Source organism: Myotis nattereri (genome assembly GCF_964212035.1).
Source record: "Myotis nattereri genome assembly, chromosome: 11".
Taxonomy (NCBI): Eukaryota; Metazoa; Chordata; class Mammalia; order Chiroptera; family Vespertilionidae; genus Myotis; species Myotis nattereri.
In genome coordinates, this window is record NC_138086.1 from 68191030 (window position 1) to 68209017 (window position 17988).

Consider the following 17988-nt stretch of genomic DNA (forward strand, 5'->3'; position numbering starts at 1 on the left):
TTCTCTGAGAGACATCTACATTCTTAGAACACATTATGCAGTCTATACTTTGATAGTATTCATTTTTCCAGCTTGCAGAAAAGAATCTCATCTACATGGATTGGTCAAGAATTCTTTTTTTTAAACACTTCACAGGTTACTTCTTTAGGTCAGTTAAAATAATTGCACATGTTTGCTCTCAGTCAATAGGAAAAACTAAACCAGTGGTTCTCAACCTTCTGGCCCTTTAAATACAGTTCCTCATGTTGTGACCCAACCATAAAATTATTTTCATTGCTACTTCATAACTGTAATGTTGCTACTGTTATGAATCGTAATGTAAATATCTGATATGCAGGATGGTCTTAGGCGACCCCTGTGAAAGGGTCGTTCGACTGCCAAAGGGGTCGCGACCCACAGGTTGAGAACCGCTGAACTAAACGCTGGAGCAGATAACTTCTTTCTGTTTAAAAACACAGGGTAGACACTCTAGGCCTTATATCCTTAAAATTTGCTTATTTAAAACAAAATTAGATATGAAAGAGGCAAAATAACAAGAGACCCCACAGAAATACAAAGGATTGTAAAAAAAATAGTACTATGAACAACTCTATTCCAACAACCTTGAACAAATGGACATATTCCTAGAAAAATACGACCTTCCAATACTCAATCGGGAAAAATAAAAAAATCTGAATAGGCCGATAACTATGAAGGAAATTGAAGCAGTAATCAAAAACTTCCAGCAAACAAAAGCCCTAGGCCAGACAGCTTCACAGTTTACCAAACATTCAAGGAAGAACTAAAACCTATCCTCCTCAGACTATTCCAAAAAATTCAAGAGGCAGGAACACTTCCAAGCTCTTTCTATGAAGCCAGCATTACTCTAATCCCAAAACCAGATAAAGACACTACAAAGAAAGAGAACTACAGGCCAGTATCTCTTGATGAACATAGATGCTGAAATCCTCAACAAAATCCTGGCAAATCAGATCCAGCATTACATTAGAAAGATCATACACCATGACCAAGTGGGATTTCTTCCGCAAGGATGGTACAATATCCACAAATCAATAAACATGATACATCACATAAACAAATTGAGAGACAAAAATCACATAATCTTATCAATTGATGCAGAAAAAGCATTTAACAAATTCCAAACCGTTTCTTGATTAAAACTCTCAGCAAAGTGGAAGTAGAGGGTTCATACCTCAACATAATAAAAGCCATATATGACAAATCTACAGCCAACATCATACTCAATGGGCAAAAACTAAAACTATTTCCTCTAAGAACAAGAACAAGACATCCCTGAACAGGGATGCCCACTCTCACCACTCCTGTTTGACATAGTACTGGAAGTGCAGACAATAAGTAGAAATAAAAGGCATCTGAATTGGAAAAGAAGTAGTAAACTGTCATTATTCACAGATGACATGATATTGTACATAAAAAGCCCTGAAGACAGCATCATAAAACTACTAGATTTAATAAATGAATTTGGCAATGTAGCAGGATACAAAATTAACACCCAGAAATCTATGGCTTTTTTATACACCAATAATGAACTCACAGAAAGAGAAACAAACCAAAAAAAACCCAATTCTACTTAACACTGCACCGAAAAAATTAAGATACCTAGGAATAAATTTAAGAAGGTAAAAGACCTATACTCAGAAAACTACAGGACATTGAAAAAAGAGATAGAGGAAGACGTAAACAAATGGAAGAACATACTGTGTTCATGGATTAGTACAGAATCACCATCATTAAAAATGTCCATACTACCCAAAGCAATCTATAGATTTAATGCAATCCCCATTAAAATACCAATGGCATATTTACAGACCTAGAACAAACTCTTCAAAAATTCCTTTGGAATAAAAAAAAAGACCCCGAATAGCTTCAGCAATCTTGAGGAAGAAGAACGAAGTTGGAAGGATCACAATACCAGGTATCAAGCTATATTACAAAGCCACTGTTCTCAAGAACAGTCGTATAGACCAATGGAACGGAACAGAGAACCCAGAAATAGACCCAAACCATTATGCTCAATTAATATTTGACAATAGAGGCAAGAGCATACAATGGAGTCAAGACAGTCTCTTCAATAAATGGTGTTGGGAAAATTGGATAGATACATGCCAAAAAAAAAAAAAATGAAGCTAGACCACCAACTTACACCATACACAAAAATAAACTCAGAATGGGTAAAGGACTTAAACGTAAGACGGGAAACTAGAAAAATCTTAGAAGACTCCATAGGCAGCAAAATATCAGGCATATGTCGTAGCAATATCTTTACCGATACAGTTCCTAGGGCAATGGAAACTAAGGAGAAAATAAACAAATGGGACTGCATCAAAATAGAAAGCTTCTGCACAGCAAAAGAAACCATCAACAACAAAACAAGAAAGCCTACTGCATGGGAGAACATATTTGCCAATGTTATAACCAATGAGGGCCTAATCTCCAGAATTTATAGGAACTCATACATCTTAACGAAGAAAAACAGTCCAATCAAAAAATGGGCAAAGGACTTAGACACTTTTCAAAAGTGGACATACAGAAGGCCTAGAGACATATGAAAACATGCTCAAAGTCACTGATCATCTGAGAGATGCAAATCAAAACAACAATGAGATATTATCTCACACCTGTCAGAATGTCTGTCAATGACAAACGACAAGTGCTGGTGAGGATGTGGAGAAAAAGGAACCCTCCTTCACTGCTGGTGGGAATGCAGACTGGTGCAGCCACTGTGGAGAACAGTATGGAGTTTCCTTAGAAAATTAAAAATGGAACTCCCATTTGACCCAGTAATCCCACATCTAGGGATATATCACAAGAAAACAGAAATACCAGTCAGAAAGGACATCTGCACAATTTACAATAGCTAAGATTTGGAAACAAACAAACAAATAAAAATGCTTATTTACCCCTCTGTTATTTCACTGGAAACATTTTGCAAATTGAAGAAACAGGCATTTGGCCCATAATAGTCAAGTCAGAATACTTTACTCTGCACACCAGATCTTATAGGAAGCCCCTAGTTAAATGAATGGCAACTGTCAAGCAAATTGCTTTGGGAGTTATGGAGCTAAAGATAACTGTTAGCAATTTATATTAAATTGGGAGCTGGTTTAAGCCGATTATTTTCTTAACCCCTAGGGGAAAGTAACTGAATGGAAATTTTTGAGAGATGAGTAGAGGGAGAGCTAGTGATCATTTGGACATCTGCAAGGTCAAGGAAGGAGAAGTGCTTAAAAGAAGATCTACTGGGAGAGGGATATGAAACCACAAAGACCATTTTATACGGGAGCTTCCCTTGATGCAGTTCAAAATGTTGGCTTCAATTAGGCAAAAAATAAAATGAAACTTTCTAAGTCTGAAAGGTATTATGTATCACAAATGCCATAGTCACATATTCTGTTTTCTCAGAAAGTAGTTCTCAAAGCTTCGCATAATCGGGTGACTATTTACCTGGAAATAAGGCTGCAGTCTTCCATCTTAAGGATCCGGAGCTGTTGGCAGCCCATCTGAAGAAACTCAAATATTTCATCAGTAAGCAGGGAACAACCAGAAATATCCAAAATGTGCAGGTAATGGCATTTTGCTGATAACACCTCCACTGCTGAGTCAGTAATCTGAACACACAGCCAAAGTAAGTACCGATTATTGTGATGAACTTCATCCCAGGGAAGAACAGTGTACTCGTCAGTTTGGGCTGCTATAACAAAATACCATAAACCGGGTAATTTTAACAATAGACATTTTCACCCAGTTCTGGAGGCTGAGAAGTATAAGATCAAGGTGCCCACAGATTCAGTGTGTGGTGAGGGCCCTCTTCTTGGTTTACGGATAGCTACCTTCTTGGTAGAGAGAGAGCTCCCGTTTCTTCCTATTCTGATAATCCCATCATGGTGGCTTCACCCTATTACTTCCCAAAGCCTAACTTCCTCATACCATCACATTGGGGATGAGGATTTCAACATGAATTTTGAGAAAACACATATTTGTGGGGAAGGACACAAACTTTTAGTCCCTAACAAATAGGGCACTTGCAGATTGTCTTTAATCAGCCTGCCACATGGTAGGTCTATAACTCCTACGTTAGTGATATAACTGTTTTCAGGCCAATAAAATACATATTTCAAGTGGCACCAACAGAATTTGTGATCTTGCTATTCTTTTTAGAGATCTCTTGTTTGGATGGGAAACTTCAACAAAATTTCCTTAGTAATAATACCTGTTACATCAATATATGTAAGTTATTAAATGCTGCAGCAGTGAGCTTTATAACATCACATGTTACAGAACTCTAAAATTAACAGAACACTAAAAGTTAACCTGTAGACAGGGTCAGATTGCTATGAGAAGGGGTCTGGACATTGCTGATGGTTTGCATGTGAAGTAGCATGGTTCTGGGAAAGGACAAGTAAGCGAGACAGACGTTTGCAGGCAGCGGGAGAAAGAAGAGCAGAAGCCACAGACATTACACGAAACTCACTCAGATAAATTCTGCTAAGGGCTCCAACATCTTGAAAGTTTGCCCAGATGTTTTGCAGAAATAATTCAACTCCACTTCTTAGATTATTTCACCTAGGATCTAGCTTTTGAATTTGTAATTGAACTGAGATTTACTGAAGAATCAACTAGATTACACTCCAAGGGAATGTTTTGTCCAACTGGATTGAATTTTTTTAAATGTTTGGACATTCTAAAACATACATAAGACTTGACTTGTTTTTAACATAAAGTTGAGAGAATTATGCGGAAAAACCATTCAATTGAAATGTACACTTTTTAAGTTTGGAAAAAAAGATGTCATTGTCTAAGCATGCTCTTTTTCCAGAACATGCTCAGGACCAAGGTTTAACATTGCAACTAATTCTCACAAAAACGCCTTCAGACATTCCTATTATACTATGTGGGTCTCTGAGGATCTGATGTTATTGTGTGTTTGGGGAGCCCTCAGAAATGTCGAGGAAAGGAAAGAAAAAGAATTCATAGAAAAGTCCAGAACAGGTGGAGTTCAGAGTGCTAGGTTTTATTGATACTGGGGGAACTGAAAAGGAGTCCATCACTTCCTGTAGACCAGAAACTCAAGGCCTCCAATAACTGAGGTGTCCAGACTTATGGGGGCTGGGAACTAGAGGCAGAGAGGACTGGCTACATTCTTAACTCCCAGATACAAGGTCCTACTCTGAGTCCTGTTGAACAGAGGTTATTACGATTTTAGTGCTGGGTAGGACAGGGTTGTAGGACTGATCTAAAAAGTAAGCTAGTTGCAAGGAAAAGCTGGCCTTCCAGGAGATGGACAAGGTGACCATTCACGATTAAACTAAGGGCTTTTGGGAAACCTAATCTAGAATGATGAGCCAGACACTGAAAGTGTTTTATGGCTCATCAAAAGAAATATCGGTGGAATATATTAGACTAGACTGTAGAATATATTAGACTAGACCAGTGGTTCTCAACCTGTGGGTCGCGACCCCCTTGGCAGTCGAACGACCCTTTCACAGGGGTAACCTAAGACCATCGTGCATATCAGATATTTACATTACGATTCATAACAGTAGCAACATTACAGTTATGAAGTAGCAACAAAAATAATTTTATGGTTGGGTCACAACATGAGGAACTGTATTTAAAGGGCCAGAAGGTTGAGAACCACTGGACTAGACCATAGCCCTATGGTTTTGGGTGAGGAATATTTAGATTGGCCCAAATTATGGTCACCACATTTTCTGAATCAGGATACGCATTTGACCTGCATAATTGGTAAAGCTAAACCCTTCTCCCTTACATTGAGGTTCTGAAATAATCAACCCCCTTTCTTTTTCTCACCCTAGATCTTTAAAGTAGAGTGATTCATTTCATAATATGCTATTTGTGTAACATCCTCTTTAGTTTCTAGGCTGCAGGACAGTGGAGTTTGGGCTGCTCCCCGCGGGCCTGAGCCTTTGAGACACCGGTGACAGGTGGAGTACACTGCAGGCTCCAGACCTGCTTATGTTGGTGGTGGACTGTTGATTTAGTATTCAAAGCTATCTCTAGTCTGCTAAATTAGTCCAGCTGTTTTCAGGCTCCCAAATTTTGTTGCTCTTGTCTTTTCTCCTGTTTTCCCTATCAATGTGGGCCCTCACCCTTCTTCTGCAGTTTTAGTAACGTTTCAAGAGGAAACAAAACTGTATGTGTATACTCAATCTGCCATATTAATCCAGAAGCACAAATCTATTTCCTGACATAGAAATATGTCCATAGTATATTAAGAGAAAAAAGTAGGTTACAATGTATTTTGGAAAATATGATTGTGTTCTTTTAAAAAAAAATACAAAACACATTCTATAACTTTTTCTAATTTCTTTGTACATTCTACAAGAATAAGTATAAAATGCCAAAATTCTACAAGAATAAGTATAAAATACCAACAATGGTTATGTCTGGATGGTGGTACGACAATGAATTTTTACTCTCTCCTTTATGCTTTTATATGTAATCCAAATACTTTACAATGAGCATATATTTCTTTCATAAATAGATGTCAAGAAAAAAAGTCAAACACTTGAAGTTATATTGGAACATTAACAGGCCCACCTGAGGAATTTATATGGAATTATGCCTTTGTTTGACATACTCTTTACTTTCAGGGCCCATATTCAGTGAAGTTACATGGTATAACTTGTTATATTTTTGTTCAGAAGAGATGCAAATGATTTTTGTCTGTTAGAAACTATAATTCCAAGGTTATGGATTGATTACCTTATGGGTCATTAACCAATTTCAAATCTTAACTCAATAATCAGATCTCAACATTCTTTCTTCAGTTCCTGTAAGTGCTCACTCAGTTCAACCAAATGCTCTAGGAACTGGCTTTACCATTTTGTTGGTTCTCTTAATTAATTAAGTAAATCTTTGACACATTTTAAATATTTGTGTGAGGATTGTTTTTAGCTTTATGAATAGTCTATTGTAACACAAATGAAATCATAAAGCTATTTCCAATTTGGGGAAAGGAAAAAAAAAATCTAATGAATACCTCAGACATGGCTAAGAAAAATAAGTTCTATGGTGAGTCCACCTCTCACTTCTGCTCTGCCTGAGTTCTTTAACAGTGCTTCAATTTGATATTTCTGAGCTCTGACTTCTGCACATACCTGTGTACAGCCAGCAATACTGAGAAATGTGAGGTTAAGGCAATAAATGGACAGTGTTGTAATAAACTCATCTGATAGTTGGGTGCAATAAGAGACATCCAACTGTTCCAAGATTTGTGAGACTTTGCAGAATACCTGCAAGAGATTCCAAAGTCAAAGTTTTTTTTATTTTATTTTCCTTAGTCTTTATTGAAATGTTATATACATATACAGCCTTCTTACCCATAGCAGTTTACCTAGTATGCATTTCAGTTCTGAAATATAGATGTGTTACATCTTGTTGGGGGAAAAAAGCCATTACATCTAAAAATAATTTACAACAAAAGATATTCACACAGCAGCTTAATAACTTAGTAGTATTCAAATTCCTGATAATAGATTTCGGTTTTCTTGAAGTTAGCACTAATGACATTTTACCTACATAGTTAGCAATTCTTAGAGTTATATTCACCCAAGTGAGTGGATGAACAGAAATCTGGAGGTGGGAATTAGATGGCTAACACTCTAGGGCTGATAGTATAATATAATGGAAAGAACACAGTCTTTGGTATTAAGCAGACCTGAACTGTAATTCCATTTCCACTACCCATTAGTATAGATCTTTCTGAGCCTCATTTTCTTCTTAAAATTAGGGAAAACACAGTTGTCCTCCAGTATCCACAGGAGATTAGTTCCAGGACCCCAGTGTATACCCAAATCCAGGGATGCTCCAATCCCTTAGTTGACCCTCCATATATGCGGTTCTGAATGTGCCACTTTTAACATCAACCCTCTAGAACTGTTCTGAAATGCCAAAATATTCATGTGAAATTTCTAGGGCTAGTAAAAGCCTGGAAATCATTGGAATTTCTTCCCTATATGTCAGTGGTTCTTAATTTTCATTTTCTTTTCAGTAAAAAAAAAGAAAGAAAAAAAACACAATAGAACTGAGTGATAGTTAGCATCCACAAGGAAATAACAGTCAAAAGTTTACAACTCAGCAGTTATACAAGAACAAAATGACCCACAAAATAAACCTGGCAGTAATTATAAAAATATCTGAATAGGTCAAGATGAGTAGAAATTGGAAACCAAGTTTCTAATTCAAGATACTAAAACTATATAAGAAAACTAGAGGCCTAGTGCATTAATCTGTGCACCTTGAAAGGAACTGTGGGCCTCGAGGCTGCAGTGGGCACAGGGGTTGGTCTCGGCCCATCCTCTGTGCCCCGCCCAGCCCCTCCCACCATGGCCCCCAGTCCCCTGTCTCCTAGCAGCTCTGCTCCCACTGCCACCACTCCCATGTGCTGATGGCGCTGGCTCCACTCACACCCGCTGACGGCGCAGAGCGATTGGGCCTGGCACCTGCAGCAGGTGTGAGTGAGGCCGGCACCATCAGTGGGTGTGAGCAACAGCTGCTGCCCTGATCACCCCTCAGGAACAGGGGGAGGTGGAGAAGCCCCCAGGGGTGATCGAGGCTGGCAGCCACCGCTCACACTCATTGATGGTGCTGAGTGACTGGGACCGGCACCGGGCGCCAGCAGCGGGTGTGAGCAGTGGCTCCAGTGCCAGCTGCAGGTGCAAGTGGAGCTGTTTCTGGCTGTGGGTGTGAGAGATGGCTGCTGGCCCCGATTGCCACTCAGGCGCAGGGGGAGGTGGAGAAGCAATCAGGGTCAGCAGCTGCCGCTCACACCCACTAGAGGCTCAGCACACAAAATCATGTGCGGGTAGGGTCCCTAGGCCTAGCCTGCAATCAGGGCCATCTTCCGCCCGCTCACCAGTCCCCAGTCCCGCCCCGCTGCCGCCCACCCCAGTTCCCCGGGGTTCCCCATTCATCATCCAGTGATCAAAGCCTGCGGGCTGGAGGGAGGGACCAAGAGGTCTGCCTTCTGCCTGCTTGCCAGTCCCCAGTCCTGCCTCACCGCCACCCACCCTGGTGCCCTGTTCACCATCTGGTGATCTATCAGAGCCTGCGGGCCGGGGTGGGGGGGCGGGGAGGGACCAAGAGGTCATCCATTCCGCTCGCTTGCCACTCACCACCGCCACTCACCCCAGGTCCCCATGGCTCCCTGTTCGTCATCTGGCCATGGGAGCCTAGGGCCGGGGGGAGAGACCAAGACTTCTGACTTCTGCCCTCTCACCAGTCCCCAGTCCTGCCCTGCTGCCACCCACCCTGGTTCCCTGTTGGCCATCCAGCAACCGGAGCCTGCAGGCTGCAGGGAGGGACTGAGAGGTGGTCAATGCACCTCATAGCAACTGGTCAATTGATCGTTCTGGTCATTATGCCGTTATGGTCGCTGGCCTTTTATTATATAGGATAGGATACAGTAGATTCTCAATAAAAACTAGTTGGTTGATTAATCTTTGTGTGTCTTCAATGATATAAAGAGTTCTGTTTTAATAATGCAGGAATTCTTATGTTTCAAGGAGTAGGATAACATTGCTTTCTACTTAGAGAATAGATAGCCTTCAATGAACCAGAGAAAATTTCAAACAAAAAGGAATATTTAAACAATAAGAATAATTTATGAAGACATGAAACAAGCTTTAAAGGGAGATTCAAGACTCTCAGTGTCTGAAAACCTTCATTGGTGACATCTCTCAATATCTTGGGCTGCTTGAATCAGTTATGCATTAAGCCTTTTTTTTCAAAAGCTCTAATATTCTTTGAAGTTGAACTTTCTCAGAGGTTTAAATTAAACAATAATGCAAAAATGATTAAAAAGTCTTTGATGCATTCATGGTAGCATTATCATCCATGGAAAATCTGAGACACAAAAATTGGTATAAGGCTTTATGCATGGCATAAATCAGTGCAGATCCGAGAAGTCAGAACTTTTCCTCTCATATTCATATTTTCCTTTAGAGACATGTAAGTCATATTAAGTACTTAAGTCTACAGGCATGTTTCAGCAAAATCACTCATTAAATTCCATTTCTCTCCTACAGATAAGATTATTATATACTTTTCTGGCTCTAGTGGTGCAGAATCATACATGTACCAGTACAGTTGATATTCTTTTCTTGGAAAGTGGTAGGCTAAGCTTCTTCCAAGTTAAAATCCTTTATAATGAAGATGGAGAGAAAAGGCAAAAATTATCAAGTGTAGCCCAGCTTGTGAGGCTCAATGGTTGAGTATTGACCCATGAACCAAGAAATTGCCAGTTAGATTCCTGGTCAGGGCACATGCCTGGATTGCAGACTCAATCTCCAGTAGTGGGTGTGCAGGAGGCAGCCGATCGATGTTTCTCTCACATCCATGTTTCTATCTCTCTATCCTTCTCCCTTCCTCTCTCTCTCAAATCAATAAAAACATATTTTTTTTAAAAAAATTATCAAGTTTGGCTCCCATCACACATATCACCCAATTTTGCTGTGGGTTAACAACCTTGAAGAAAACTTCCAAATCTCTTAGTTATAAATAGTTTTTTTCCCTGTACCTTCTGAGCTGAGTCAGTGGCGGGGGAGGAGGGGAGGCGGAGAATTAATAACTGCATTCCTAAATGGGGTATGTAGTGAAGACTGAGTTTCACTCACATTTACTGACTGTCACAATAATGTGCTTTTGCCAAAATCCTGATTTAAATCATCTCGACAGGTGGCAGTTCCCAGCCTTACAAAAGCTCACCTAATGTTGAATACTTCATGACACCATCTCTTGGCTATTTGTCTCATTAGGTCTGATTAATTCTACCAAAGTTCCAAGTTTTGGGGGGGGGGGTTCCCCCTATTGATAATTATGGAAATATCTTGTACTGTCAAGAAACATTTTCTATAATGAAGACTAGTATAGGCTGCCTCAAAGGCTAAAACACAACTTCCACAATTTTAAGTAATAAATTAAACTCAAAACTATAATTTCTTGGGCCTCGTATATTGCTTAAGGTGTAGTGCTCCTCTTCACCAAAGACAGCCTTGTTCCACTACTCATCAGAGCAGGAAGGAGTGGTGGCCTGAGCACACTGAGTTGGGAAATATGGGCCTTCCCACCAAAACCAAACTATGCAGAGCCTTTTCCCTTAGTGAGTTACATTTGCACCCTCCATGCCAGAGAATTCAGGTTGAGAAAGGCTTAGCTAAGGCCCAACCTTGGAGGGCCATGCTGCTTTTAACTATGGAGAGGTCTCTGAAAGGGGGAAAGGGCAAGGCCAAGGCCCCAAACAAATATTTCCAAAGATACTTTCATGATGAAATTTGTTACTGAATGGCGATTCGGGAAATGAACATTAACTTAAGCCAGCTCAAAAGTGGCTTATTTCATGAAGTTTTCCCCAATTCCTTTGGAAGAAATGCCTCTTCCAAATTCCTATATATTTTATTTCTTTTTTTTGTCTTTCTCACTTTCTACTTGTACTGTAGCTATATAATTGTCTTACCTTCTACATTGACTATAGCTTCTGGAGAGCAAAGTCTATATCTAATTTAACTTTGTGGCCCCAATATCTATGATGCAGAAGAAGTTCAATATGGGAAAGTGTCCAAAGGAATGAGAAATGCCTCTTAGCTCAGGAGTGAGGAGAATGAGCTCCCACAGATCACTCTCAGAACACCAAGTCTGGTCCTTCCTTGCACTCTGTTTAATAATTGTCGGAGGTAGAGTAGGAGGATGGTTAAGAGCAGAGCGTCTGGAGCACAGAGTAGGATTGTTGTGAGGATTGAATGAGTTAATATGAATAAAGCAATTGACAGTACCTGGCTCACAGTAAGCAGTCAATAAGTAGTAGCTAGTACTATTATTTTTATTCACTACTTCTCAGAGGCTATGATCGCCAAATTTCTAAAATCATGCACACCCTAGTAAAAATATTTTGAGCACATACTTTCAATAAATGTATATTAGTTTACTTATAAATTATATAGACATACAACTATTTAAATATGTATTATATCTTATAAATCATATGTTGATGTCAGAAATGCCCAAACCTGTAAAGCAGTGATTCTCAACCTTCTGGCCCTTTAAATACAATTCCTCATGTTGTGACCCAACCATAAAATTATTTTCGTTGTTACTTCATAACTGTAATGTTGCTACTGTTATAAATCGTATGTAAATATCTGATATGCAGGATGGTCTTAGGCGACCCTGTGAAAGGGTCATTCAACTGCCAAAAGGGTCGTGACCCACAGGTTGAGAACCGCTGCTGTCGAGAATTTTTATAAGAGTTTATTTGAGTCAAACTGACCACAGGCCAGGAAGCAAGATCTCAAATGCTCCAGAGAAGGACAGTTTTGCAGGGTTTTTTTTTTTTTACAAATTTAGAATTAAGGAGGGAGAGTAGGAAGATTACGTAAAAGGTGGGAGAAAGCAAGGTACAGGATAGATAATGAGATTATGTGCTCCCTTGAGGTTGGCTATGCCTTTAAGGGATCTGGAAAAGAGGATTTCTTCTGGCATTTCAAAACTGTGTTAACCTAGATGCACAAGAAAAATGGGTAGTGCTTGCTTAAAAACCTTTTACTAAAGAAGTTATAAGCCTAGGGTATGACTACCTACCATGACCTGCCCAGCTCAGAATTTATGATCAGATTGCCCTGTGAGGTTACTTTTGCTCAGATTTATTTTGAGCCCATTTTTCAACCATACATATCTCCACTAATATAAGACAAAGATGCTAATTGACCATACCTTTGCTATGCCCAAGCCATGCCCACCAGCCAATCAGAATGACTATATGCAAATTAACCCAACCAAGATGGCGGCCGGCAGCCACGGAGCTGGAGCAAGCAGGAGGCTTGGTTGCCCCAGTGATGGAGGAAGCCAAGCTTCCCGCCTGCTCTGGCCGGTTGTGGCCTCCGCAAAAGACAACAAAGTTTCAATTATAGAAGCTAAAAAAATCCCACATACCTGCTTCCAGCCAGCCTCCACTGGGAGCTTGGGTGGCTGGGGACTGTGGCCAGCCTGCAAACAACCATCAGCCCCTCACCCAGGATGGCCACACCCTCATGGGGTGAGGGTCCTCGTTGGGGGGCTTGGCCAGCCTGCAAACAGCCATCAGCCCCTCACCCAGGCTGGCCAGGCACCCCAGTGGGGACCCATACCCTGATGGGGCTGTGGGCAGCCTGCAAACAGCCATCAGCCCCTCACCTAGGATGGCCACACCCTCATGGGGTGAGACTCCCCACTGGGGGCCTTAGCCAGGCTGCAAACAGCCATCAGGCCCTCACCCAGACTGGCCAGGCACCCCAGCAGGACTCCCCACCCTGAAGGGGGTGTGGCCAGTCTGAAAACGGCCCTTAGCCCCTAACCCAGGCTGGCCACACCTGCATGGGGTAAGGGTCCCTGCTGGGGGGCTTGGCCAGTCTGCAAACAGCCATCAGCCCCTCACCCAGGCTGGCCAGGCACCCCAGCAGGACCCCCCTTCCTGAAGGGGGTGTGGCCAGCCTGAAAATGGCCCTCAGCACCTCACCCCACTGGCCAGGTACCCCAGCAAGGACCCCCACCCTGAAGGGGGTGTGGCCAGTCTGAAAACGGCCCTCAGCCTCTCACCCAAGCTGGCTTAAAAACCTTTTACTGAAGAAGTTATAAGCCTAGGGTATGACTACCCACCATGACCTGCCCAGCTCAGAATTTACAGGTACCCCAGCGGGACCCCCACCCTGATCTGGGACACCCTTCAGGGCAAACCAGCCCGCCCCCACCCATGCACCAGGCCTCTATCCTATGTAATAAAAGGGTAATATGCAAATTGACCTAACAGCAGAGCAACGGGGAATCACTGGTCACTATGACACACACTGACCACCAGGGGGCAGATGCTCAATGCAAGAGCTGCCTTCTGGTGGTCAGTGTGCTCCCACAAGGGGAGCTCTGCTCAGCCACAAGCCAGGCTGATGGCTGCCAGTACAGCGGTGGTGGTAGGAGCCTCTCCCGCCTCCTCAGCAGTGCTAAGGATGTCCGACTGCAGCTAGGCCTGCTCCCCGCTGGCCAGTGGACATCCCCTGAGGGCTCCCGGGCTGCCAGAGGGATGTCTGATTGCCAGCTTAGGCCCAATCCCCTGGGAAGCGGGCCTAAGCCAGCAGGTGGTCATCCCCCGAGGGGTCCAAGACTGCAAGAGGGCACAGGCTGGGCTGAATTTGAATGCACAAATTTTTGTGCACCAGGCCTCTAGTAAAAACAAATAAAATGTATGAGATAAAAATAAATCTAAATAGAAGTTCTAATATTTTCTTGTCACACTGAAATAGATTTTCTTACTCATTTGCCAAAGTAAATGTTTTCTCTGGAGATATCTACTCAACAGTACACCTTTGGTTGTCAGTAAACTTTGACAATTTTCTGGCTGCACAGACCCTGAGTATTTGATGAAAACAAGTGGATTACTTTTAAAATATAAAATGTGACAAATGCATAAAACGACATCAAATGAGGGGAAATTAAATAACAGAAAGGGAAAGCAGTGAGAGAGAATGTGTATTGGAAAGAAGACTAGGAAAAGAATGCAACAAAACCTACTTAAATTATATTTTATCATTAGGATTTATTGGGGGGGGAAATCCACAACCATTTAAGGTTTTAGACTTTATCACCTAAATAAAAATGAACCAGGGTTAGACTACCCGAAAGCCGATCAAATATTTTTCTTGTGGCCTGTGGCATAATCCACATTTTCCATTTTTCTAGGATAAGTGAAACAAAAAGGTGCCCAGTGGCCCAGTTACCTGGGACTCCTCCAAAAGCCTCTGTGGGACAAGGGCATGGGAATTACCTAAGCTACATTAACCAGCCCGAAAGAGCTGACAGGTGCTGTTTGCACAGCCTGCCACCCTATGTTTTCTCTTTCTCATTCTTTATCAAGAAAATGGCAAAATCACAACATCCTTTCGTGACCTCTTCCATTTAAGAATCTCTAGGAAATAATGAGTTCGTGAACCATGGGTGCTGCTGCCTTGATCTTTCATTTGGGGGCATGTAGAATAAGAGATGACATCAAGGGAGCCTCCTGGTCAAGGGAGGGCCTGGAAACAGAAGTTGTGTCTGTGACCTTGAGCAATTTATTTAACCTTGAGTGTCCTCATCTGAAGAGAAGGAAAGCAACTGTCTACCCATCTCGCAGGCTTCTTGGAAGTTGAAAATGTATACTCCAAAAGCACTTGGCAGACATACGCCCTATACAAATGCTGGCTTTTGTCAGCAGTGGAACAAGAGAAAATCTAGAACAATCTCGTCTATAGTTTAACAAGCTGAAGACTTTGGGATGAGGAAATACCATGCGCAGAATTTAAGTGGAATCTGATAAGAGAAGGTTATTAGAAGTCATAACATGGAGAAATCACAGCTCCTGTGAGACATGCCACAGGAACTCAGTTCATATCAGGTGAGGCACAAATAGCAAAGCATAAAAGATAAAAGACAGATTGGTCATTTAGGTTTAAGAAGCAAAAGAAGCATAAAGTCTTAATCTTATGTGAATAAAAGTAGGATTCTGATGTTTATTTTTCCTGCCTTTTTATTTTTGCCTTCAGACGATCTGACAGGTTTTATTGATGTCTTGGCAAGTTTTGTCTAACATAAGATAAACTAATGTCCCAGGGGCAGCTTCAAGGTTGGGAGAGGACTCCCAAGGATTATCTCCCTTTAAACACATTCTCTTTGGAGTTCTTTTCATGAAAATAACAGATGTGTACATTCTTTCAGTGAGTCCATCAGTGCTTCAGTTGTCTGAGAATGGTTCTCCCCAGTGGGAGTGGGCAAGAAGCCAGGACTGGTATGGGGTTTTCTTACGAGTCAGCTATTTATCAGCCAAGAAAACATGGTACCCATGACTTCAGTATTCCTCAGAACCTTACAGACTGTGGGAAAATGACAAGCCATCAAATCCCACATCCTTTGAAGTTTAGCAAATTTCTAATCCTATTGAATTGTCTCTACAATTGGAAACACACTACTCTGAGAAGCAACAGAGGATAGCAAGCTTAATTCTTTTGCTCACGGCCTTTGAAGGCAAAATAATGTGTAGGTATCTTGGTAGTAGTTTGTCTGTGATTCTCAGTTGATTCTAGGTACTTGGATCTCTTAAGTGTATGTTGTTCTATTATAAATTCTAGGAGGCCCTTCTCGGCATGGATAGCACAGATTTCTGTAACAAAGCTCTTACTTGTTTCAGGTTTTGTGGGAGTTGCTTTTTCCTTAAGATACCAGATACCCATTTCTTAATTCTACCAAAGGGATTCCTTATTTCCCTCAACCAAGACCCTGTAAAATTATTCTGAACCTGCGACCTTCTGGGATCTTCATCACAGACAGTTTAGTCAATTAATTCCTAATAGTAACCTGAAGTATTGGAAAAGGTAAAGAATTTTTCTGAGCAGTATGGCCAAGAGATAAAGTATCCAGACCTCCAGATGTCCCATCTCTCCATACAGGAGATTTCAGAGCATCTACCACCCCAAAGGCCAAGGATTAAGGCCATTTTGTAAAGGGGTCCTACGTGTGTTGCTTTAACTATCCCTGGAGAAGAGGTGGGGCTATTGAAATCTCATGCTTTGACAGTTCTTGAATGATTTAATCTTAGAAACCAAATAGAAATTCATGTTGGCTTTTAAAAAAGTGTTGCTATGTGGAGTCAACACCTCATCCTTGGCATTGTAAGTAAGTATGTGTCAAAGGCCTCTAAAATCAATTGTGGTTAAGCACTAGGGGGTGAAGTCTATCAACTTATGAAATTAATTGATGAGAATCTTGCGTAAACATTTTATAACTAGTCAGAAAAAAATAGTGATTTAAAATAAGAGTTTAAAATCAGAAAAGAGTCCCTGGAAAGTAATCCAGTTTTTGCTGTTTGGGCAAGAATGAATTCAACATGAATGTTAGGGCAAGACATAAATCCAACTCTTCTTACACTCTAGAGAGAAATGTCCAGAACAGACTGGCCAAAGGCCATTCTTGGGGAGGAAGACTCAGGACTGTTGCTGAGTGAGGCTGGTACTCCTAGACCTTCTGACCTGAGTGTCCATGTAAATTCTCCACACTAATTATAAGGGTCTCAATTTTATAGTGCAGGTAGTCCAGGATACAGGACTAAGGTCCCTGAACTCTCAGCCCCCATTTGGACTCAGCGTGGAGCAGACCCACATCTATAGAACTGCTTGACTTACTGAGCCGTAATGGGTCAGGCTGAAAGCCAAATAAATAGCAATAGATCTTGCTCTGCTCTTCTCCCAACTATGAAGTGACTCGTGATTTGCCCCACACGGCCACCCTCCCTATTCCTTGATCCATCTTCTCTACTTCCCTTTCTATTTGTAAATCAAGATAAATCTGTTAATAAGGGTCAAATAAATAGCAAAAATAAAAGTTTGCAACCCAAGAATGAATAAAAAGTTAAAACACGGGGAAGATCAAAGGAGAAAAGGAACTTGTTATCTCATGTCCAAGCAGTTAAGGCAAGATTGAGGGTCTCAAAAGAGGGGGCTCTGAAAGAACAATGAGGGAAGCAGAGGTTCTAGCATCTCTGCTGCTGCTTATACCCCATAAACAAAGTTTTTAGATACCTTTGTGATCATCAGAGAACATGACATTAACCCAGGCTACAACTAGGCTCTTAAAATTCCTCAGTGATGCCATTTGCAAGATATCAGTAAACCAGTTTGTGAAGAATACAAACTAGACAGAAAACATAGAAGAGTAGATGAGGCTGAAACTCCACCACATACCTCTTATTTCTCACGTAAATATACCCACTGCATTCTGGTTGTGGGGCTTTAAAAAACAGATATCCTTATCTGTTAGAGATACTTTTTCATAATAAACGATAAGAGGAGGCCATGTTTGAGTTTGAAGAACAATGACATTCTTGAAATTACCTGTAAATAGAGTAAAAACAGTAACAAATTCCAACAGCGCTCCCTTAGCTTGCCTGCAGCC

General features: G+C 41.2%; 1 protein-coding gene across 1 annotated transcript in view; it reads right to left on the reverse strand.

The window, feature by feature from the left end:
• FBXL13 (F-box and leucine rich repeat protein 13) overlaps nt 1-17988 on the reverse strand; it is a gene marked incomplete at both ends in the record, with an annotated part of 152915 nt that overhangs the window by 2539 nt on the left and 132388 nt on the right. Inside the window, 2 exons of the mRNA XM_081102001.1 lie at nt 3466-3629; nt 7143-7277. Coding sequence (XP_080958127.1) covers nt 3466-3629; nt 7143-7277 — 299 coding nt within the window. The remainder of the gene's footprint in view (nt 1-3465; nt 3630-7142; nt 7278-17988) is intronic.